General features: G+C 28.5%; 1 protein-coding gene across 1 annotated transcript in view; it reads left to right on the top strand.

The window, feature by feature from the left end:
• LOC107453111 (uncharacterized) overlaps positions 1–26,583 on the top strand; it is a 48,796-nt gene that overhangs the window by 15,535 nt on the left and 6,678 nt on the right. Inside the window, exons 7-19 of the mRNA XM_087166801.1 lie at positions 1,014–1,058; positions 1,210–1,293; positions 4,665–4,727; positions 4,937–5,047; positions 7,359–7,543; positions 8,795–8,833; positions 13,884–13,961; positions 15,494–15,574; positions 18,376–18,405; positions 20,438–20,497; positions 22,048–22,134; positions 25,179–25,265; positions 26,085–26,153. Coding sequence (XP_087022927.1) covers positions 1,014–1,058; positions 1,210–1,293; positions 4,665–4,727; positions 4,937–5,047; positions 7,359–7,543; positions 8,795–8,833; positions 13,884–13,961; positions 15,494–15,574; positions 18,376–18,405; positions 20,438–20,497; positions 22,048–22,134; positions 25,179–25,265; positions 26,085–26,153 — 1,019 coding nt within the window. The remainder of the gene's footprint in view (positions 1–1,013; positions 1,059–1,209; positions 1,294–4,664; positions 4,728–4,936; positions 5,048–7,358; positions 7,544–8,794; positions 8,834–13,883; positions 13,962–15,493; positions 15,575–18,375; positions 18,406–20,437; positions 20,498–22,047; positions 22,135–25,178; positions 25,266–26,084; positions 26,154–26,583) is intronic.

The following is a 26,583-nucleotide window of genomic DNA, read 5'->3' as shown; positions in this document are numbered from 1 at the left end:
GTTCGATCCCGGCGATGGCTGGTCGATACAAATTCCGCGTCCAGCTTGCACAGGCCACAGTGCTGACGTGAAATATCCTCAGTGGTAGACGGATCATGGGTTAGAGGTTCTCGTGGTCTTCCTCTCCATGTAACGCAAATGCCGGTTAGTTCCATCAAAAAGTCCTAAACGAAGGCAAATATCTCCCACTACTTGATCCAGGAGTTCCCTTGCCTTCTGGGTTCGGTTCAAAATTACAAGTCTGCGGAGTTGAACATTAGTAGTCGTAAACCAAAACATTGGGTCGGCTGTTCAACGACGGTTATAAAATAATTAGAAACAAGATCTTTTGAACTGAAACTATAGTTTAATGTTAACCCTAATAGAAAATTTGAAAATGAAATAATTTAAACAAAAAATTCGTTAGTCAGGCTATTAACAATCTAAACAGGGATCCGAATCTACCCTTAAATTGGTGTCCGTAGCTGCAAGTGTTATTGTTTATTTGTAAATCGACTGGTAAATAGAGTATAGCAGGGATATTCAACACCCGGGCCTGAGACTGGTACCGGTTAGTGGATCAAATAGTACCGGACCGCCTAAATTACTTTCAATTTATTTAAGGTGATGATGTACTTCTCTCGGGTTTTTGTTGCTTCCCATGGACGCGAGATTAACTGGGAGGTGAGAGACGTAATCTAAAGCCACACGAATACCATGCATGTAATTGTATTTTATTTTGAAGGTATGTTTGAATGCGATTAAATTAAAATTCCAAAACATAAATAATCGACGTCTCACTCCTCTCCTTCATCTGGCCGAAGTGAAGTTATCAAACACTGGACTGTCCAAGGCTATAAAAAGGTTGGAGAACACTACTGTATAGTATAAGTAGAGTTGTTTCAAACGTTCCTGCTAATTTTTTTTCTTTTTAAAACAATAAATTATAAAGGACTTTTATAGGCAATAGTAAATTTTTTAAACAAAACTGAAAAATAAATAATATATTTTATAATTTTGAGTACATTTCATAGGTTTTTGATCTTGAAGAAGGAAGAGAAATCTGGGATAATGATCATGTGAGAACATTTCTTTTTCTTATTTCTTAAAGTGCCGTATATAATACTTATTATTTAAAATCACAGTCAATTCTCACCAACTACATCATAGTTTGTAATTAAAGTTATAATGGATAAATGAATAATCTAAAATATTTTGATTTCTTTTCAGATTGTACTTTTGGAAGTTGAAGAGATTGTAAATCAAATGCAAAAGGAATTTGAAGTTATCAAAGCTCTCGGAAATGATTTAGAAGTAATAAAACTTATATTATTGAAATTCAGATGAGCAATGCTATTAAATTTTCGACTTGGTGCCAATTTTCAAATTTTGACATTTACTTGCAGTATAAAATTGATTCAAAATTTATGATCTACAATGTTAGAAAATTTCGACCATGTTGAGATGTAATATTTTTCGAATTTGCTACAAACTTAAAACAGTACCAAGTTGAAAATGTTTTAATAGTTTACTATTATCTTAACCTTGTTATCTTGAATCTAGTTTCGTGATAAAATAATTCAATTAGAACGGAAACAGGTTAACTCATATTAAGGTTGCAGGAACTTTTCACATTATTGTGCTTCTTGATAGCGAAATTTTGGTTCTAAATTGATTCGATTTTATTGTTACTGTGTTTCTGCTAGAAATGATTTTTAACTTTTGAGAGATGTACCTCAACTAGAAGTAAACTTCAGAAAATTTAAGAAAAAAACTAATAGTTCGCAGACTGTGGCCGATTCTGTTACAGATTTTTTTAGATCGAGGAACAACGAAATTACCGCAATAATTTTACAGTTCCACAAAATCATGGCAATTTTGTAGCATTACTAACCTCAAAAAGTTTACAGTAAATATGCAGAAATATTGTATTATTTAGTAGTGCCATCTATCGTGACTGATGGGAAATACTAGACTTTTTATGTTAAGCTGCTACGTACCTATTCTAATACTCAAAAACTTATACTAATATTTATTGGAGAGAGAAGGACACTGGAAACTTTTCATTTCATGAAGGAATATAAGAAATTTTGTGGTGTCATTTCCGGGATTCAAACTTCCGTTCAGTCACTCATAAAGTTACCAGATTAGCCCTCTCTGCTACTGTAAGTATCTAGCAGCTAAAAACTAAATGGCTTCATAAAGTTGGCCTAGTTTACGCGGATAAAATTCATGCTTGTTTAATCATAGTCAGTGAAAACAGTCAATAGACGATTTATCTCACAGTTAACAGTTAGAATACCTCTTTTCTATGATTATTTGACTGTATTTGTTGAATATAGTAAAATAACATTTAAATGAGTTATTATTAATTCATTTTTCTGAGAAATTTCTAACAATATAGATTTGCGTCTTTTTTGTTGTTCACCTTAGCTTCTGGATTTGTTTTTTTCTTCTTCTTCTTTTTTTTTTAAATTTTTCAGAACGAATATTAAAAACAAGCATTTTTGTAAATATTATGCTTACTAATATTCAATTGAAAATACTATGAACCATATTTTTTCAAAGTTATTTATTTAACTTAAAAATGCTTATTGTAAGCAATAAAAAGATATATTGTTTCAATTATATATATTTATTTAGAACATGTTCAAAAATAGGCTGAAATTAGCGAATTTATGAAAGAGAGGCTTATCTTTGAAACTGAAAAATCTGAAACTATGTATCCATTTCCCAATTCAATTATATAAACTCTTTTGATATAAAGTTGTTTGAAACCTGAACTAAAAACTTATTTTGATTCGACAAAATAAGTCCAATATTGGTTCTAAAACAGTTCTAGGTTAGGATGAATTTGAATAAAAAATTACAATGTTAAAAACAAAATCTTTTTCGCCATTCCTTTCAAAAATATAATGTATAATACTTGCTTTTTATGCGACTGACGATGGCGAGTATTTAAAATAGTTTTTTTTTACCTTTTTTTAATTACGGGAATGGAGCATACTACATAAAAAAGAAAATTTTATGTTATACTTGCTCGATGTCTTTCGTTGCAATGAGTTAAATCTCTTACGGAAATATAGCAAGTGGTGCCACTATAATAATAAAAAGTAAACCGTTTGCTTAATAAAACTTTTTTTGATATTTTTAAATGCATGCTTTTGAAATCATACATCAAAGAGTAATCATCTCAAATATTATCTTCTTATTTTTCCAATGGAAGAATTACGCAGAGTGAATCTTTAATTGTTTTGTTAAGAATAATAATAATATAATAATAGTAATAATAGAATAATAGAATAAGAATAATAATAGAATAAGAATAATAATAGAATAAGAATAATAATAGAATAATAAGAATGATGATAAATAAGAATAATAATAGAATAATAGGAATGATGATAAATAAGAATAATAATAGAATAAAAATAATAATGGAATAAGAATAATAACAGAATAAAAATAATAATTGAATAAGAATAATAACAGAATAAGAATAAAAATAGAATAAGAATAGTAATAGAATAAAAATAATAATAGAATAAGAATAGAATAATAACAATAATAATGGATTAAAAATAATAATAGAATAAGAATAAGAAAATGTCACGAAAACTGTTGTGGCGCTAGTCAAAGAAGGAGACTCAAAGGTGTGGTAAAGACGCCTCCGTTTTCTGAACTATTTTGGCTGGAATAGTCAGCCTTCTCCAGAAACGCACACTCTTCCTTAAATACGCTTGTGTTCCCATAGCATGCTTTCTGGTATTGACAAGTGGCATAAATAACAAAAACAACAGCAGTTTGATTTAAAACTATGTTTTTGAGTTATACATAAGAGCAAATACCACAATATCTGTGCTTGACACAAATCGGTTTCTGGCATTTCTCATAACTGGCCTATTAAAACTTAGAAGCGTTATTCGTATATCTCTTTCAACGCCCTTTTTTTTCTTTTTCTTTTTTGTGCACCAAACAGGGTTTGACACTTATCGTACCTCTAGCTCAGTAGAGATTTGAGATATTTCAATAGATTTTACGTTTTTTCATTAAGTATTAATTTGTGACAGTTATTTTACATGCTTACATTCCTTAATGAGCCTCAATTTTATGACTTGTTCACTCATCCTAAGGCTAATGTGAGAAGATAACCCTTAATAAAAGAAAAAAAGACAGTTCACACAAGAAATATACTTCCGAATTTTATTACGCTACATTAAAACTTCAAATTTATTAAACAAAATACGTATACATAATTTTAAAAAATGGATCTTTTGTAAAGTTTTCGTCATAAAACTTGTTCTCTTTAGCTCCTCCTTCCCTATTAGGGAAGGTTGTTTTCAAAAAAACTAATATATTTAGCTGCTTAATTTAAAAATGTAATTTTATTTATTCCATTTCTTTCAAGTTATTTAGCATGAAAATACTTTTCAGAATTTTTATACTCTGAAAAATAAGTTTACTATAATAGTCATGGTTAATATAAAAAAAGAAACGTAGTTATTCTCAGTTAAAATATTACGAACTAGATTCTTATTATTTTTGATAAAATAAATTTTCAAAATTAATGCCACATTAATTTAAATTTTTTCTTCTTCTTTTAACATCAAAATTTCGAGCATACAAATATCTTACAACGCATTATTATTTATTTCTGAACTAAACTTTTCAACCGCTTTCTGTAGAAAATGAAAGAAGACATTCTTAAAAAAGCCGACAAGAAAGAAATGGAGGAATCTCTAGCATTAGTAAGTTCTTCTTTTTCTTCTCTTTTTTTCCACCATTCCAAATTAACTTACTCACTCTATTTCCGAAATGGTAATTACATTTTTATTATGGTGCTGCCATCTTTTATAAAAAGTATTAACTTGAATAGCGCTAAAATGTTTACAAATTTTGCGTGATAATATATGATTCAATACATTTTCAAACCCAAAATTAATTATGTTAATTTCAGAAAGCGGATATTACATTAGTAAACACCAAAGTGGATCAAGTTGAATTCGAAACTGCATTTGAGGAACTAGGTGAAGCAATAGGGCTACTTGGAATAAAATTCCAAAAGAAAGTAAGAGAAATTATTCTTTTTCTTTTCTTTTTTTAATTTTATAAAACGGTTTATAACAAATACATTTTAAAAAGTATTTTTCAGAAAAACATTTCCTACGTTCTCGTAAACTCTTTTTAAAATAAACCTTTAAAACATAGTGAATTTCAATGTCAGAAATTCTCAAATATTATATCAAAATGTTCAACTGTTATATCAAAAATGTTTTATGCCGAAACCATATTTTTGTCAAAAGACGTTGGCTACTAATGAAAATGCACAATGGTTTAGGCCAATAGTTCTCAATCAGTTTTGATTCATTCCACCTTTTCCCTACGCAATGCTCCTACTTAACTAATGGTCCTCAACCGATTTTGACTCCTTTCTCCTTTTCTCTATTCATTTGCTTATACTTAAAAAATGGTCCTCAATCAATTTTCACTCATACCTCCTTTTCCTCATACAATGCTTACACTTAACCAATAGCTCTTAAGCAATTTTAATAAATTTTTTATCTTAAGTTTGACTCATTCATTCTTTTTCCTATACAATGCATATATTTAACCAATAGTTCTCAAGCAATTTTAACTCATTCCTAATTTTCCCTACACAATGCTTACACTTAACCAATGGTTCTCAACCGATTTTGACTCCTTTCTTCTTTTCTCTATACATTGCTTATACTTAAAAAATGGTCCTCAATCAATTTTCACTCATACCTCCTTTTCCTCATACAATGCTTACACTTAACCAATAGCTCTCAAGCAATTTTGACTCATTCATTCTTTTTCCTATACAATGCTTATATTTAACCAATAGTTCTCAAGGAATTTTGACTCATTCCACCTTTTCCCTACACAATGCTTACACTTAACCAATGGTCCTCAACCGATTTTGACTCCCTTCTTCTTTTCTCTATACGTTGCTTATACTTAAAAAATCGTCCTCAATCAATTTTCACTCATACCTCCTTTTCTTCATACAATGCTTGCACTTAACCAATAGCTCTCAAGCAATTTTGACTCATTCATTCTTTTTCCTATACAATGCTTATATTTAACCAATAGTTCTCAAGCAATTTTGACTCATTCCACCTTTTCCCTACACAATGCTTACACTTAACCAATGGTCCTCAACCGATTTTGACTCCTTTCTTCTTTTCTCTATACATTGCTTATACTTAAAAAATCGTCCTCAATCAATTTTCACTCATACCTCCTTTTCCTCATACAATGCTTATACTTAACATAGAGTTCTCAACCAATTTTGACTCATTCATTCTTTTTCCTATATATAGTGCTTAAACTAAACCCTGTTGTTCCCATTCCTCCTTTTTCAAAACTCCCAGAAACTTATTTTGTCACGTTTGAGTGTTATTAGCCTCTTTTTTTCAATAGAATACATGTTGTTCTTTTTTTCTTTGCTAATTCTTGGATGTATAGATTAGATATTGGGGAAACGCAGCGACGCAGAGCACTTTCAAAGAACAATCTATTTCTTTGAGTCATTTTCATTTGTAACAAAGTTGAAAGCCTGAGTAGGGAAGATAGTACTACTAAAAAGGAAACAACGTTTTGATGGAATTATACTGTGCTATTTTAAGTAAAATAAAGTGCCTTAACAAAAATATGAAGCCCAAATATCAGTTGTATGCAGTGAAAATCATTGTCCTTAATTAAAAATTCCGTAGATGTATTTAAGTCAAAGAAATTTGTACCTTTCGCTGTGCTTACTGACTCCCAAATACTAGTCTGATCCTTAAAGTACTATTCAACTTTGAAAGTAAACGTTTCAAATTATTTTTCACTAGTTTTGTGGTGAAACTAATTGATAAAGTGGGTTCAAGTACCGAAGAACCAATGCTGGTAAACTTGACTTCTACACTGAACCCAAACTATCACCTAGCTTGAATTGAAACCAAATCATTGAAAGTGTTTATATAATTTTGCAAAATCTTGTTTTTTATTGTCTGAAACTCTAATAATGTCTAAAATTATACACGATGTCGTTGCCACGAATGTACTTGTTCAAATATGATTAAAAGTTCTGTTTTTAATCTCACAGCTCAAAATTTTTATCTTTGTTTCAAAATGCCAACTGCGAACTGCTTGCCAAACACTTAGAACAACATTTTGCCAAATTTAAGTGGTTATCCAGACATGATGTGATAATCTGCCTAAGTGCAAAATAGTAAAATCATGCAAAATAGTAATAAATCATTTTAACTTGCCACAACTGTTATAATTATTTACCTTCAACAGTAGTACTTGTTTATTGTATATTCAACATAAAAAGAAGGGAAATGCGATAAATATTTGTCTTGTTTTGAAAGAATGATGAATGGGAGGTGCGAGCAGCTGAACTTTGGGATGCTGTGAACAGTAAAATGACGAGAGACGTGTTTGAATCTGCTCGCATTAAAATTGAAGAACGTCTAACAGCACTCATGTATGGTCTGAAAACACTCAAACAAGTAGTCGAGGAACTTTTGTATCCAGATTCTGGTGGTGTTACCAGGTACTTTTGGTTTATTTAATTAATCTTGACCGAAATAAAGAAGATCGTTGCTTGTTTAATTGTCCTATAATTTAGTAAACATTAAGTTTACATATATATATATATATATATATATATATATATATATATATATATATATATATATATATATATATATATATATATATATATATATATATATATATATATATATATAGGGGGAAATAAGGGGGGGAATATTAGAAAAAACGGGGGGAAAGAAAACTGATAAGAGACCGGAAAAAAAATATCCAAAAAAAAGGAAAAAATTAATAAGAATCCAAAAAATAAAAGATATAATCTTTTCATCAGCTCAAACGATTATATCCGCAAAAAGGGGTGCTTTCTAATATTGTATCAATATAGCCAAAGCAAAATATATCAATACAATAATGTGAAGAACACTCAAAAAAAAATTTTACAAAAAATGTACAACAAATAAAATAGAGCAAATTAAGTAAAAATATCACATAAAAATAGAGAATAAAATGTAAAGAAAAAACGGAAAAAGCATGAAACGAAATCTATAAAGCGAGTAGCGAATTTAAATGAATTTACATGAACGGGAAATTTTTCAAGAATGATTTAAAATATTTTCGTAACAAGATTGCCAGATTGCAAAATATGAATCCAAAAGCGCAAATTGAGGTAAAAGCGTAAATAGAGGGGTTTCGTATTAAAGTGTTACTTATGATTATTAAATGTATAAGACTTCAAACTATATTAAAGCAGCACAAAAAGTGTCATTTATGCTTAAGAAATATTTAAAAATTGGACAATAGTGCGAAATGTTAAACCCACGATTAACAAAAAACTTACGATTAACGAAAAGACAATTAATTTGCACGAAAGTTAAGTAAATTTATTTCAGCTATTGATTACTGTGTTTAAAGCCAATTAATTCAAAAAATAGTATAATAATGAAATTATTTAAATCAAAATTAAAAAAGGTAAGATTTACTTCTGCTAAGGGGAAATTCCTTATTAGTCCAATCAGATCAATTAATCAGTTTGTGAATAATGTATTGATTATCAGTTTATAGTTTCACAAAAAAATGCCATTTAATGTGCATACTGATAAATTATGTAAAATAAATAGTAAAACTATAAAACTTTTAGAGAAAAATATTTCTGATGTGTTTTATTTAATTATGACATTTGTTAACGACTTGAAATTTCTTTGTTGATTTTTTACATTTAGGATTTTAATGATGTTTCTGTTTCATTATCTAGGTGTATTACTTGCAGGCGACCTGCGGATATAGCCGGCCAGTAAGATTATCTATTTTTTATATATTTTTCATTATAATAATTAATATTATAATATAATATTTTTATTATAATAATTATTTTTAATAAGAATCAACAATTACGTATATCTTCATCTTTTGGTTAATGCGACAAATAATTCTCATTAATCTTATAAGGCAAACCTAGGAGAGTTTACGCAAATTTCAACAAAATATGTCAAAAAAATTCAAATAGAATTTTTTTTTTGTTAAACCAACCTTTAATAATGATGGCAATATATATATTTGCATTTTCATTACTACTTTGTTGCTATGCTTCATTTTAAACAACAGTTATAATAAAATTAAGAGAGCTCTTTCTCGAAATCTGTTATTTTGAGATAGAAGAAACTGCGCTCATGTATAGAAGATTTTGTTATTAACAATAACTTCAATTAAATCATCAACAATAATAATTTTACTTAAAACTTTACTTGTAAAGTTTATGTAAATATATATCATAACATCAGAAGTTGATATTTTATTTTAAATATTAAAGAACCATTAAAAATTTGAAGAATTAGGCATAATAAATTTTGTTAAATGGACTCAGAACTTGAAAAGTTACTGTAATTTGTCAGCATACTTCCTAATCCTAAAATACTGTGCAATTTTTCCTAGAATAGAAACAATGCTCCATGTCCTGGAAGCAAACTCTCAGATTCTCTCCTTTTGGTAAAAGAGATTGTGAGACAGATTATTAAAACATGTCTGCCTATAGAAATGTATGAAAATAATAACTTTTAACTATTTGATTAAAATTATATGTGTTAAGTGTTATCATTTACTCATTGCTCAAATTCTCAAAACATAGAAAGAATTAACTCTCTAAAGTTATGAATAATTTAAGTGGCGATATATTATAAATTATTTAATTATTGTTAATAATAACTTATTAATCGAATTGAGCTATTTATTTATTTATTTTTTTAAAGTCATTTAAAAAAAATAATTTCGATGCAACTCTAAGCTCTAGTTAAAAATAAACAGTGAATTTGATGAAAAAATTACTTTATGAATGTCTTAGTATACATATTTTATTAATGATAATTCTATAAATCACTTTGAATGAATTAATATAAAAAATGTTACAAAAATATGTCAAAATATTTAAACCATTACGAGTGTCTTTTAAAATCAAATAATTTGCCAAACTCATTTTTGAACCCAGACGTAAAAAAGAAAAAAAATTAAGAAGGGAAATAGAAAAATACTTTGCATGTAAGCTTAATAAAATTAAATAATCAAAAGTTAAATATAATTAAAAGATAATTGAATCTTTTTAGAAAGAATGCAATTTTTAAAATGAGTTTTTTATTTATTTAATGACTCTTTTATATTTAATTATTTAATTATCAGAAGAATTACTCTGATCAAATAAATCGTAATTAAAAATCCGAAAAAAGGTATTTCTTGAAAGAATTAGCTATTGTTTTAGCATTTTAAGAAAAGTAATTAAATATACTATTTTAAATATTACATTTAAGAACTTTGAGGTTAGAAAAACTGCCTGAATTTATAATATTTTGAAGAAAAATTTTAAAAAGTTTAGAATAATTATTTCAGCAATTATAACTCAGAAATATATGTCATTAATTCGTGTATGAAGTGATATTGAAAAATATCAATAAAATTTTGATTTCAAAACTTGATGTTCAATAAATTTCAAAATACTAAAATCAATTGTTTGAGATTAACTGATTTTTAAATGATTAATTGATTTTGAATGAAGACTAACTAGATTGTTGATAAGAAGTTAATTTTTAAATCTTTAAAGCTATTTTTCGAAGGCTCTGTTATCGCATGAATTAATGTTTTTTTGCGAATAATAGGCCATTTTCATAACTGTTTTGAGTTTGCAACAGTTAATCATAACTGTTACGTCAAGTTCAGTTTGCCAGAGCCCACTATGTTTATTCTGAAAATAGCTCAAAACTGTAAAGTGATTGTGTTCTAACTTTTAATATTTAAAAATTTACTCCAATGTTGCATTATCTAGGCTCATAAAAATTCGCAAAAGGAAAAAAATGGGAATAAGGCATTAAATTTAATTAGTTAATCAAGGTGAAAAAATGTCGCCACATTGGTGATTTCTAAAAAAGTTTAATAACTTAATGAACTTTTAATTATTTGTCCATTCTAAAGCCAAGATAATCCTTTACAGTAAGGTAGAATATAACAGTATAAAATTATAGCTTTACTTCAAGTGTGAAGCGCATAAACTGCGGATGTTTTATTTTCCTTGGCAAAAGAGCTTTAAAAAACCATGGTAATAGTTGATTTTCAAAATCACAATCAATGAGATACCTGCAAGTGACGTAGTTTGTATATATTGACTCTGATTAAAACGTGACATTTGTTTATGTTATCAATCGTTCTTTCTAATCTATTTCGAGCAAGCCAAGCCCGTGAAGTATCAATTCTTTTAATTGACGAAGATCTCTTACAAAGATTTAAATTATTTCACTGAATAATCATTACTAAACACAAAGATAGGTATGAAGTCATGCAGAACATAAACAAACTAATTATGCATCGAAGCTGCCAGGTATGCGAAACTAAAATTTATCACGGTTACAATAAAATACATAAGCAATTAATACACATAACTTAAGTAAAAGACTTAGAAGAGAAATAATTATATTTTAACATATTCTATGAACGATACGACGTTGTATTTAATTAACTTCACGTTAATTAACATTCTAACTCATGTGGAGAGACTTAGCTCGACTTTAACACGCCATCTTGTTTATAAACGTTCAGCTGGCGCTGAGGTCATTGGTCACATGTCTGGGTAACAATGATCTTCTTCGTATTGAAATGCAAATACCTAATTGAAATACATTCTGCGTGAAAATTTAATAATAAAAATTTTTTAAAGTACAAATTATTTTTGAAAGCTGTTTTTCAAAAGCTCTGTCGTCACGTGAAAACGGATTTTTTTTTTGCGAATAATTTGCTATTTCCATAACTGCTGATCATACATGTTAAATCAAGTTTGAACTATCTTTAACCATCGACCTTTATGTTAAAGCTGAAATGGCGCTAAACGAAAAAGTCTCAGTTTCATGAAAATGAAAAGTGTTTGTTAATTAAATTTTTAATATTTGAAAAATTATTTCAGCTCCAAATTTTCTGAGCTCATAATATTTTGCGAAAATTGGGAATTATTAATTATTTTTGATAATTTACATCTTGGTCGAAAAATAACTCAAAATTGGCAATATTTGGGGCAACTTTCAAAATATTTAAATTATTTGTCTTAAGTCCCAATATATCTTTACAATAAGATGGCACACTGTAAAAGCTGCGGTGCTATATCTCTCCGAATCAGAGGTTGACTATGCCAAAGATTTGTGTAAAGAAGAATTTTATTTCAGTTTAACACTCAAGCTCTCATATGCAGTTTAAAGGGTATGATTTAAATCTAAACACTTGTAATGGAATAAGCTTACATCAAACACTCACCCAATCACACCAAATGAGAATTATTTTCACTTCAGAAAACATCAATGTTAGCGAGCTTTGAATATCGTCTGTTGCTTGTTTACATTTGAATACATCTTAGCGCTAGTTTGTGGAAATCTTCGACGCTGCTATACATCAACCAAGACAAAAGTTTATCGTTAAAAGAAATATGAATGTTTTTAGTTTTGTAATAAGGATTATAATTTTTTGATTTTTAAATTTTTGAAAACTGTACTAGGTAATCTTATCATGTATAATTTTATATGTTCAGCCTATTTCAAACTTTTCTTTGTATTCTTTTTGTGCTACACATATTTTTGATTTATAAACTATTTGTATTTTAAGAATTAGTGTATATATGCATTTGTAATCAATGATTCATATTGTAGGATCATATTGTAGGGTAAAACTATCTTTACTGACTTTTGTGTGTATACTTTGTGGGTTCTTGTGACTTTTGTGTGTATACTTTGTGGGTTCTTGTGACTTTTGTGTGTATACTTTGTGGATTCTTGTGACTTTTGTGTGTATACTTTGTGGGTACTTGTGACTTTTGTGTGTTTTGTGTGTACTCTAATTATAAATTTCTATGCTACTGAATTAAAACAGGAGATGGCTAATTTACACAAAGTAGTGTAAATGTAAAAGAGCATTCTTGGTATAGTGGAACACTATGTGGAGCTCCATCTAGGAGTGGGGTCGGGATAGCCTGGTCGGCAGGGCGTTGGGTTCATGTCCAAGAGGTCTTGAGATCGATCCCCGTTGGCCGAAGACTCTCCGTGTAGTAAATGGTTACTGATACAGGTTATATCTGCCGGGTCACAAAATCCCCCAAGTTCCCTTAACAAATCAATATCTCAGGGGGTACTGAATTGGAGATTAATGATTCTTTGGTTCAGGTCGAAATTACAATCTGTAGATGAATAATTTGGCCCACCCTGTAAAACGGGCTGTGACGTGTATGTAACAGAAATCGTATTCCTGGTCATAGATGGCGCCACTGAGAAACTAGAAATTCACCCTCTGCATTAAATTCGCTTTGTTTCACGTCCAACTGCGCTAAATATATGCCCAAGCAGGGCATATATTTAGCGCAGTAATTGGGTAACATCTTGTTTGCTTTGAAAAATTTTAATTGCAACAAGAAACTAGTAACCATACTAGTACCATTAAACTAGTACGATATACTTTTCATCAGAGTAAAGATTCAGCGTTTCAAATAAAGAGATATTTTACACCAAAATCATCGTTTGAAAATCATATTTTTTTACGAAAGACTTAGAAATAAAACCGAAGCATTTGTTTTGTTATTGTTATGGAAACAAACTTAAAACGTTTAATTAGTTTAAACTGAATTGCTCTGTTCTTTACATTTTATTTTCACTGTATATGTTGAAGAAAAACTGATTTTAATATTTAGAAAGTAATAAGGAAAAAATAAGAATAAACACACATTCAGAAATTGTAAAAGGATTAAGTTTAAAGTTTAGTGTGTTTATTATTGTAAAGGTTAGAAAATTACATGCACTGAATTAAAGATAAATAATTTATTTTTATTATAGTGTATGCATCAATTTGTCTATGAGCCCAAAGCGACCCTTTCAGTCCTCAAAAGACAGCTCATTTGAAGACAAAGAAAAGTAAGCAATTATTCAAAATGTCAAGTCTGGTTTTGGTTATGAAATAGTTTTAATTTAGTATGAATTTTTCTAAAAGGATTATATATTTTTTCCCAATTTATATTATATCAGCTGGCTGCATAAATTAACGGTCATTTTTACTAATTATTCTGCCGTTCCTTACAATTACGGTTCTGTTGCAATTACTTTTTTCTCAACGAAGATATCTGGCTGAATAAATAAATAGAAAACTCTCCGCATTTTATTAAAATTTCTTACAGTGTAATAGGCCTTGTCTCGTCTACGAACGAGTCACGTCTACGAACACTACGAACGAGTTTTCTCGTGCTTTAGAGATTTACTCATGAACGTGATCTATTTCATCATACTCTCGTCGTACGACCTTAGAAATAATTTCACAGCTGAATGTGTTAACAAAAATTTGTTTCACATTTTATACTTGTTGCGGCTTACTGTTTTATCTGAATACTAAGAGAACTAATAACGAGTTATCTTGAGTTTCAGACAGTTATGTACGAGTGAAATGTATATCTCACCATGTTGCCTATACACAACCTTCGAAATTCGCAAACAACTTGTTCGAGATGGATACAGCATATTGGTAATATAAATAATGATCAATTTCCTTTTTCATGGTGCTAAATATAATATAAATACCAAATACTTGTCTAAGAATAATGTAACGTTAGTTGCTAGACCATTTACTTTAAACAATTTCTTTTTGCAAAATATAAACAATTTTTTCGTAAAAATAAACTGGAGCGTGCCCCTTGGCGAAATTGGCGACTTATGTTTGGCGCCATTCCTGTTTGCACGGTACACCGTGGTAACAGGAATAGCGGCCAAAACATAATGATATTTCAATAAAACATTGGAAAATTTCAACAAAACATTGGCCCAAAACTTTATAAAATTGCAATGCACCCAATAAAAGCAAATTTAATAAACCCAATAAAATGCATTTTGAATGGAAACAAAAGTTAATGGAGTAAGCACAGAAAGAAGAGGGAAAAAAACTCTTTTCTTCATTAAGCTTGAATATCCTCAGATTTAGGTGCGCAGAATTCTCTAATTGCAGTTAGATACTGTCTAAATTTATCATGAATAGAATTTGTGTACCTCGATCGCTTTTTATGGCTGGCCACATACCTTAGAGCTTATTGACCAGAAGCAAAAGTAACCTTACCTGCCGGTATCCAACGTAGAACTAACGGACCTCTGAAATTACATACTATACCGTTGAACATTAAAAAATAACGTTAAAATCTAAACCAATCAGAATCACGATTGGGTTTCAACATCGCCCAGCTTGGCAATCAACCACGATTACAACTTGGCGAGAAACAAGGGGCACCCACAAATATAGTCTACCCAATTTTTTCATTAATAACCAAGATGCTATGCCCAATTTATTTCATAATGAATTGCTAACTTAAGCATTCACATTGTTTACGTAACCATTTATCAATAAAATCCTTAGTGAATTTTATGTTTCATTCTTATTAATGTTTTTCGCAACAAAAAAAAATTAGAATTTCCGAAGTTTTGGATCAGATTAAGAAACAAAAACTTGATGGTCCACCCTATGGAGGAAGTAAAGATACCGTAATAAAGTAAGTTCATTTTTTCTTCAATACAAAGCAACTGTTTTTATTTTTAGCAAATATAAAAAGTATTACGTAAAAACTTTTTTGACTGTACCAGAAAAAGAATTGCATTCTGAGACTTTTTCTCCCGCTAACAGAACGAAACTAACGATTTTTTATCAGTCACTGGAAGTCTGTTTAGTATATGATATTTAACTATTCTGTAATGACTATTTAACTATTAATAATTCAAATAACGTTCATTCAGGATTGATGCATATATGTGGTGATGAAATCTGAAATATATATCATTCATATAGTATGCATGATATATCCTTCTTTAAAAAATCAAAGCGTTATCAATTTTTAATTATGCTTGCTTTTGTCTATTACTGTGACTTTAAGTGGGCATTTTGCAATTGTTGTAATTCAATGATTTTTTTTAATTAATTTTCATCATAGAATTTATAAATAATTAATGGAATCTTTTTTCGTTTGTAAAACCATAAAATGTATTTTATTTCACAAACTGGATGCAGCGGATTTGTTTTTAAAGCGTTCAAAAAGTATAATATAAGATCAATATTAAAATAATATCAATATCAATATAAAAATAATATCAATATCAATATAAAAATAATATCAAAATTAAAATAATATCAATATAGATATAATATCAAAATATAATACACCATCTGTCGTGATCACCGACCTTATTTTATTTACTTTAGAAACCTATAAATTCAAAAAATATATTGCAATTATCAGCTATGTTTTGATAACTGCTTTCACAAGGTGTTGCAAACACAAACATTAGTCCTTAAAACCGATAAGTATGAATTTTAATATCGCGATGTATTCGGTAAAAATACCGAAAATTAGCAACATATTGCAATATTTTTCCAATTTAACTTATTTGTATCATATTATATAATTTATAATAATAATAATATTATAATAATAATAATATTATAATAATAATAATATTATAAGTCACGATAATATTATATTCTATAGCTATTGTTATAGTACTCATATTATCTTTTTGATATGTTTTGTTACCGACAGTTATCGCGATGTTATTATATTCCATTCGAATGTTATCCTTAAATATCCCGCTTTTGTTGTATTTGATACACATATATGTGCTATCGGTATCAGGTTACCAGTGAGAAGCAGAATTTCACCGTTCTTGAACTGAACTTCAAAATAAACTGGTGTTGATGTTCTAATCCAATATTTCTCAATGAGGATTCGTCATAATTTGATAACATTTTTGCTTTTCTTTGTTTAAATATTAATTTTTAGCCCATAATATGCACATTTTTTAACTTTATTTTTTAAAAGGTTTATAGATCATATAAAATCTGTCACCTATATTTTAATTCCTTGTCATTTAAAACGTTCTTAAACTAAATATTTAATGTATGTCAATATTAATTAATTATTTTTTACTATAATTAATGCTCTAATTACGTATACCAGTTCTTTATTTTAACACAAGGTATTTTCTCTGCACTCGAACCAAAATCTTATTAATATGATTAAAATGACGTGCTCAAGCCACAAACTGCTCTAGTTTGATCAATTAATCACCAAGGCAATTTGATTTACTAATATTAGTAAATTGAAGACAGTGAAGAAACTTCCTTTAAAGAAATTCAGATCTTGGTTTAAAAAATCTCCAATCTTTTTGCTCATTGTTTAATTTCAGTTCTTAATCTCTCGTTTTTTAAAAATCTCAGATCATTTTCTTTCAAATCTCAAATCAAGCTTAAAATACTGAATTCTTTTGTGAACAAAGCTATTGCTCCTTCTCAGTAATTTTAATAATCTAAAAACATTAAATTACAATAAAAAATGCACTTTAACGAGTAAAACAAAATTTTATTTGATCACAAACGAATAAATATTTTTCAATAGAATACCCTATTTTGCTTCCAGATTAAAAAATAATGTTTTTACAGGATATTACGTAACTACCTCCCTTAATACGTACTTAAAAATCATTGTAAATGTAAGGTCTAAGCATTATGCATATAAAAAGAAATGATTCAATATTCAAGTGATAAAGAGAAGGAAAAAACAATAACAAAATATTAAATGAATAATCCCAAGAAACTGAAGTGGAAAGATACATTTAACGATCTAAAATTTCATTCCCTTACAAAAATATGAAGAATGCAATAAAAGCCGATATGCTTCAAGTGCTCAAAAATTCGCGGCCTTCCTCAAGACTGATCAAGCGTGAATGAGAAAATCAAAAGTGATTTAAAACGGAAAAATAAAAAAAAGTTGAAAATAAAGGTGAAGCACAAAACGGGAAAACCATGGTAGCGACATTGACTGAAAGAGCAAAATAATTTCCCCTATCAAAATCTTTTACATCAATAATGAAGATGGAAGAAGAAAAACCATTGAAACTTGTTTAATTGCCTAAGAAAATCTGTAGGCCTTTTTAACAAATCCTATACATCCTATAACAAATCCAATAACCCTTCTCTGTTTTTGTAGCAATGGCTATCACTGTTAAAAATATCACCTCTGATGTTATAAATATCAAAAGATCCTTTTTCTCTTGCTAAAAATATTATTTGTGAGCTCTAATGTGTAGGCTTTTTTGAGTTTAATTTTAACAAGGGTTCTTAAAATGTGCATTAACAGCAGTGATTACGTAATACCCTGTATATTTCAGTATAATAATTAGAGATTTTCAGAATTCTTCCCAAATAGACTCCAAAATCTTGTTTTAGTCATTAATCTTTATTATTTTAAACTTTATCATTTTATAAGCAAATTATAAATGATACATAATCTTTTTATTTCAGGGTTCCTTACAGTAGTCCAACCTACAGAAGGTAATTTTAGATACAATTATTAAATGAAGTGTTAAAAATATTTTTGAATATGTTTTCGCTCCACACATTTAAAATCTTTTTTATTATATTTAGTTATATATTGTTAGCCCATCAATAATATTGCCTAGTTTATTTTTAGAGTAATTGCAAATAAAAAAAAACTTTGTAATATGTAATCGGTTTTATTAATCAATGGTTTCCTTTCTTTTAACTTTTAATATGTTTTCTGTAAAAATTTTAAACTCTTTTGTTTTAAACCGAAAATATACAATAATGTAGAGTAAAGTTGTTCAATTTAAATTAGTCTTTTTTCTATTTTTATAGATTATCCTTAGAATATACAGCAATATAAAATAAAATAAATATACATTTTTTTAAATTTTCCATAAAAGCTAAAAAACATTAACTAAAAATATACAGTATTATATAGTTAATTTATAAAATTCTTAATTATATAATAATTAATGTAGAAATTAGTTAATTTATAAAAGTCTCTCTTTTTAATTATTTATATATTTTCTAAAATATCATCGTTTGAAATTTAAAAAAAATCTACAGTAATAATATATTAGGGTTTTTTCATCATTATACTATTCTTTCCTACTTTTTAACTATTTTCTAGATTAAGATTTAGAACATTTTTAAAACGAAAACATTCAGTATTATACCGTTATTTAATAAAATCTACTGTCCTGATTTTTTAATGATATATATGCTTCTAAAAGCATAATTCGACCCATTGTTTTGAATTTAGTAGTAAATTATTTTTTCGTAAAATACATTGTTTAAATTGTGCTAGTGCTTACAAAAATTATTGCTGAAATTTTTGTTTCAAAAGAAAATATATATTATCGTTAGTTTGTAAAATCCATTTTTCAGTTCAATCATTCTCTTGAGATTATTCTTGAAAAGGAAAATATTTATTATCTTATATTATTATAAATACCTTATTATGTACGCAAAATCAATTAAAATTCGTAAAAAGTAAATTGATGACGATACTTCACTAGCCTTTTATTTATAAGGTCCCTCCCTATGGGTATTGATACAAGTACAGCAGACAATATTTATTTTCGAACTCAAAATTAGGGAATTAAAAATAAAATATGAATCAAACAGTTCTAATGATATAATAAATGCAAACACTTGACCGTTTCAGGCTTTTTCCAATTCGTATACAATTTTTTATAACTATATTTGGTCCTTCTTTTTAGTAAATGCAAAAAAGCCAGTGTAGCAAGGATGACCTCAGGACTTAAAAATTATCAGTGTAAAGAATATCGAGCAAATGTATACAAGGCAATGGCGTTTACTTTCAAACAATGCAGTGCTGAGAATATCGGATAAGTATAAATCAGGCGACCTTAAAAACCAACATTTTAAAAAATACCATGCATTCTTTAACCTTCTTAACTTGGAAAAGAAAAGGAATCATCTACTCCCATTGGAAGATAGTTAAGGACTTGTTTTGCTTTTCTGCCTCTAGTTTGCATATAGTTTTATAGTTATTTTTTCTTTTTATCTTATAATATACATTAACTTAAACTTATTTTATAAAAAGCAAATCGAATTTCACTTATAATCTTGTAAAAGTTACTATTTCCTTTAATGAAAATAAAACAAAATAATGCATCGTTTTTTGTTAAACCATTTATTCACTTTATTTTCAACTAGTCACATGCAACTCGATATTGTTTTTGTCAAATGGAACGCGCTAAAGGTCTTTGGAATGCACTAAAGACATAGATTTCTCAGCACATTTCTACATAATATTTCAAATATATAAATTTTGTTTTCAATTTTTTTTCTATGCATATTTTTCCTTGTTAAATATATTTCTTTTTTAAATCTTATTTACGTAGATAAAGAAATCGTTTCCGAAAATATGCTTTAGCAGTTTGAAATTCTCCACAGGAAAAAAAGAAAATATCACTTTTTCAACATTTTTTTATTTAAGTTAAATAATTTTATGTTACTATGGATAATTTCCAGAGAGTTTATATAAACATTAAATTATTTGAATTCCTTTCAGCGCAACTGATGATACAGATATCCAAAGTCGTATGAAAATGTATTTGGCACCTATAAACAGGTATCTAAATTTTTCTAATTATTTTTTTTTTTTGAAAAACATAATTAACACTTTTTTATGTTCACATTTAATTTAAGTCTTTTTCAGCGTTAATTAGAAGCTTATACGAATTGTTTGTATTAAAATAACAAACGAAATAAGAAACGAATGCAATAAAACTATATAATGCTTGTTATATAAAATAATTTTTATATAACAAGTACAAATCCAATAATATATAAATGCGATGAAAAATTAAAGAAAGGTGTTAAAATTTAAAAATAACATACATAACATAAAAAAAAACATAAGGAAATAAATAAAACTAGGAGGCTTCGTCACCTGCTCGCTGGAGCTCGCCAACCCCCGGAACTGCTTTCGCAGTTCATGATGCTCGCTTTGCTCGCTTATTGGATACGTTCTTAACGTCTAGCTTTTGTATACTTTTTTGAATACTGAAGTTTCGAAAACTTTTCACTGTAGAAAATTCTAAACCTGTGTGTTTCAATATTAATTTGAAATTGCAAACAGTTTACATATTTTGCTTAATCACGCTATTCTAAATTTCAGTTGTTGAGAAAAGTAACTGTTGTAAGTTTTGTTTTAAAGTCTTTCCCACCAGAGGCCTAAAACCATGTGTTGTAAAACAATATGAAATAGTACTGAACGCCGGATGTAAATCATCGGCTTCGATGAAGATAATTTTGTGAGAATTTTTTTAATAATTCGGTGAGAATTCACCCGATTAGACATATGATGCTCACTACGTGCTCTTGCACGCCGAAGCCTATCAATTAAAACGTATTAGCGTTTTATATAATATAGATTAGCCATATGATGCTCACTACGTGCTCTTGCGCGCCGAAGCCTATCAATTAAAAATGAAAACTGTTGCCAAGGCGAGAAAAGAAATATCATCGGTTTTATTGATACATACGTAGTAGCGTTTTATATAATATAGATAATAGATAAGAACGAAACTAATTGCAAAAATTATAGAGATAACAAAGATTATTTGATTATTATGCTGAATTTTGCACGAGGAGAAAAAGCAATTCAAAAATCTAGATCTTTGAATTTAAATAGTAATACTAGTAATAGGAGTAATATTTTATTTACGACACACTAACACAGTACAATGGGCCATTGGCTATAGTCTGGGAAGCATCCCTGAGGAGAATCCGAGAACATGCCATCACAATTTGAGGGGATGGCTTCATCTGCTGAGGGGATGCTGAGGGCATGGCTTCATCGCTTTGGAGGCCTAAAGACCTATACGAAAATCTGGCAATTTAAGGTAGAATAGTTTAACAAGGACCTATATTGCTCACTCTCGCTCCTTAGCAGGCTGATCAAAATAGTCACACACTCGCACACTGTCCACTGCCGGTGATATTTGTCTTCGGTGTTATGCTGGGAACCGTCTTTTACAATGGATCCACTGTGGGTTAAATTTATTATTGTAATTTATTATTGTAAATATATACATATATATATATATGATGCAAGTTTTCCAAATTATTAATTACAATTACCAAAATAACATTTCTTTCTTTTTTTAATTTTTTTAGGACTTCTAAAAAAGAAAAGATGTTTACTCCAATACCTAAACCAGAAAGCAATTCCAGTCAAAGGGATATTTATTTTACAAACTTGAAGTAATTTTCAAACAAAATTACTAGAAAAAATTTATAAACTAATTTTAATTTTAATTCATTTGAAAAGTACTGAAATAAATTTAGTGAGATGAATTATTTAAAAAAAATTTATTAACATTTATACCAAATATTCGTATTTTATATATATGAGAAGTAAATTTCTAAAACACTTTTGAAATTTCGGAGTATTCATCATGATTAGCTTCCTTCGTCTTAATTCTGTGAAAAATTAAACTCATTTCTTTTAAATTTACTTAATAAATTCAAACTCAAGAAGTCAACAAGGCAATTAGATGTACAGCATATCTCGTAAATGTTGCTAGCATGTCCCGTAATCCCGTACAGCATGTCCCGTAAAACTTCTAGGGGAGGTAGAACACTTTAAAAGGGTTAAGGATTTCATAGCAACCCATGATCGGTAATGTTATCGTACGCTTGTAAGGGAGTTTCAGTATTGTGAACTATTTCGTTGTATACCTATGAACAAGTACTTTTATTTATCCAAATTATCTTAATTTTATGTTTTCTAATAGTTATTGTCATTAATTGTATTCAAATAAATTCAGTAATAGCTGTTTTATCTTTATTTTATAATTTGGCAACTAACTTGATAAGCTCCCAAAATCATTAAATTCATTAAAAAACTTCTAAATCTGGGACTATTTGAATGCAATTTTCGTCGCTAATTATTTAAAAACATAAAACTAACGGGAAATTTGGATATTTTAGATAAATAAATGTACCTGTCAAAAGGACATGAGTAATATGGTCACAATAGAAAAGCTCTCCGAACGAAATATGATGGCATTTTTGATCGCGGGTTGCTATTCCATTCTTCATCCATTTAACCTCCCATAGAATTTTGTCGCTGCATTTATGAGACATCCATATATTTTAGTGGGTTGAAGTAAATCATTTAGAATTAGTGTGAAAATGTAATCTACTACCATCAATGAGAAGTATGTAAATACTTATGACGACTTCGCATTTATGTCTTCTGGTGCTTCAATGGTACCAACATATTAATTGATTCGTTGAGATGACAGAATTGAATCTTCTGGATAGATTCTATCAATCGATTGGATGATTCTATTAATTCAGATTAGTAGATTCAGTGGAATAGTCAATTCAGATTATATCAATGGATGATGACACTATATCGTTAGCAGATGGTAAATTTTTAGCACTGCTGCAAGTAATTTTGAAAAATCTTTGGGATTCCTTTTTATTTTATTTTGAATTTTCAATATTTTTATATTTTTATTCTTCGTTGTAAAACTCTGCATTCTTCCTTATAATGATAAAGGATCAAATTACGGTAAAAGTACCGGCACTTTAGATGTGTGATCCGTAAAATACATCTATCTATAAAATCTATTTTTACCGTTTAATCCATTTTTACTGTAAAATATTACATCGCGATTTTTACAGTAATATTTATTTAATTAGAGTGATTTTGTAATTTCATGGTAATTTTTACTCTCAAAATTAATATATATCAGTATTTCCTTTCATAACATAATCCAGTGAAAGTGGATTTTACGCTAAAGAGTACCTGCACTCCGAGTGCCGGTATTTTTTACTGTAATTTCATCCGGACAAGACCCAAAAATAATTATAATGCACCAGTCACCGGATTTAAAAAAGTAGTTATTGCAATCCATTTTCTTCAGAATTTTCTGGAAGATTTAATTTTCATTTTTAAAATGATAACATAACTTCTGCATTTTAATATCATTCTCGGATTATAAATTTAATCTGAAATAATTCAACCCAGCAACAGATCAAAAAATTAAATTTACATGTCTACATATATGCATGATTATCGTGCTGTGGTATGATTATAATTGATTTCTCAATTCTCATTCCACTTCCACGTGAGAAAATTATGTTTCTAAAAAGTAAAAATTGACGAGTATGATAATCCCATCATTTTTTAAAACTTCAACAGATTTAGGTATTTGAAGTCACTAAACGGAACACAAGGATAAAAACTACTAAACAATTTAAAATAAATATTCCCAATAAAACTGAAGCTGTATAATACATGATTAAAATCTTCATTTGCTTCAAAAATATGCAAATTAGAAATAACAGTCAACATGGTTCAAGCACTCAAAAACAATAGCCCATTTTTAGGACATGCCAGACGTGAATGAGAGGAAACAAAACTGATCTGAAATATAAAATATAAAGTTGCCAACAAAAAAATTAAAAAATAAAGGCAAAAAACAAAACTAGAAAACTACAGTAGTCGAGAGAAAGAAAGAAATGAAAAACAGAGCAAGAAAAACCATAGTGGCCGAGATGAGCGAATCAGGGTAAAATGCATTTACACGCACTATGAAAAGGCGGTGAGGAACTATTGTCGTTAATAGTCCTGAAATGTCTTTAGAAGTATTAACGACATCAGTTCATCACCGCTACTCTATAGAGCAATGAACTGCATTTTGTCCATATCTGCCCCTCTCAGCTACTGTAGTTTATCTTGTTTTGTATTTTATTATGCCATTTAAGCATACACATGTGAAATATTTTTAAACAATGTTTTCAGTAATACCAAATTTGATTTTCATACTTCACCGTTCATGCATAAGGCGTAGAGCAATTTCGAAATCTTACCACCAATTTTATTGCAGATTTGGATTTCCCAAAAAATAGCATCCTGATTTGAATGAGTGGTCCATACATTTTCGTTCACATATGGCACTGCAAACAAAAAATTAAAATGAGGTATAAAATCAAAAACCTAATTTGGAAAAGGGACTACTTTAGTCATTTAAATGATTTTGAGTTTATAGTTTTGTGAAATTAATATTGATTGCACACACTGACAAATTATAAGAAATTGAATTCCTTTGTGGGATTAAATTGAGAGATAACTTTTAAAATGTGGTTCTATTGTGATAAACGAACAGAATTTGACTAATCACACGAAATTAGCATTCACTTAACCTGATATTGGTAAAGTAACGTTTATATTTTCTGTTAAGTTTATATGAATTTAATTAAGCAATATAACACTTTTTTTATTCATCTTTAAGAATTAATATTGAGAAAGAATCTGAGGAAAGTCTTTCTGCGACACGGAGTGCAAGCATATCTACTGAAGGGTCAGCAAAACCTTCTAAGTATGAACTTTATTTCTCTTGCTTAATATAAACTTAATTTTTAAGTTAAGTTATTCCAATACGAAACTATAAACTATATTCTATTCAAACAATCTTATTACCTAGATGAGAAAAAAAATCTCAAAATCAGATGAACCATTATTTAGTTAAATAACGGTGAAAGTGAATTAAAACGATAAAAAAAAGAGCATTGCATTAAGCCAAACGAAGTAAAAGGCAATAGTCTTTTTCACTCATTCAACGTTCAAGCTATTTTTTTAATCACTTTTATTGCAACAGATACTATTTTTTAAATTTGTTATGAGCTTTTCCGTGATTTGCAATCATCAGATTTAAATATTATTATTGCTTTGAATCAATTAAATTATTGTATTTATATTATATTCCATACTTGAGTAATATCCCTTTACCTTAAAGTAAAGTTCAGTGCAAGGAATACCGGGCAAAGACTATTTACTTTTAAAATATCCGTATTGAATACCAATCAATGTGGGAGACATATATTATCAAGGTTAAGCTGGTTATAATAATATAGTTTTTTTATCAAATTAAGCAAAATAAAATATTAACGTGTTTGCATGTCATTCAATTAATACTAATTAATCTCTTAATGATACTAGTTAAAAGTATAAAATAATTATTTTACTTATTATTGGCATTGTAGCCATTCCTAAGAAATGTGTGAAATGCTGATTCATTTCATGCCTCTGCAATTTTGATTTTATGCGTTTTTATAGACGATATCAAAGTATTGTATACAATGCCGGATTTTTCACTTTTCCGACGATACATACATACTATAATTTGATTTAATTTCAGATCCGTATTGCCTGATAATAATGTAGGAAAGGAATCCATGCGTGATCTTCAAAATTTCCCTCCGCTACGGTAAATATATATATTTATTTATATTGGCCTCTCAAACCCATGTAAATTTCATAATTATTTTGAATGATTCTGCAATCCTGTTTAATGAAACTTATTTGCTCTTCCTTAGAATACAATTCACAATATTCAACTTTATCGTAAGACGAAATCTTTTAATTGTCACTGAAGTATCATCTTAGCTAATTTCCTTTTTGTTACTCATTGGCCAACTATGAGTAAATTTCGTTGTAAAATGTTTTATATTTTTCAGAAACATAAGGAAGCACATAAGCTCATTTTTTCATACATATTTTATCTTTAAGCTTGGCCAGATTGATTTTGAGATCCCGGGTGGAAAATGTCAAATTAAATCTTACATTAAGAACATCACTTTTACCCGCTGGAAAGATGACTGGAGGTCTAGTGACAAGGGAAGACAAATCTATAAATT

The sequence above is a fragment of the Parasteatoda tepidariorum genome, chromosome 6 (assembly GCF_982258835.1).
Source record: "Parasteatoda tepidariorum strain Cologne lab strain chromosome 6, Ptep-v5.0, whole genome shotgun sequence".
NCBI lineage: Eukaryota > Metazoa > Arthropoda > Arachnida > Araneae > Theridiidae > Parasteatoda > Parasteatoda tepidariorum.
This window is presented reverse-complemented; position numbering and strand designations above follow the sequence as displayed.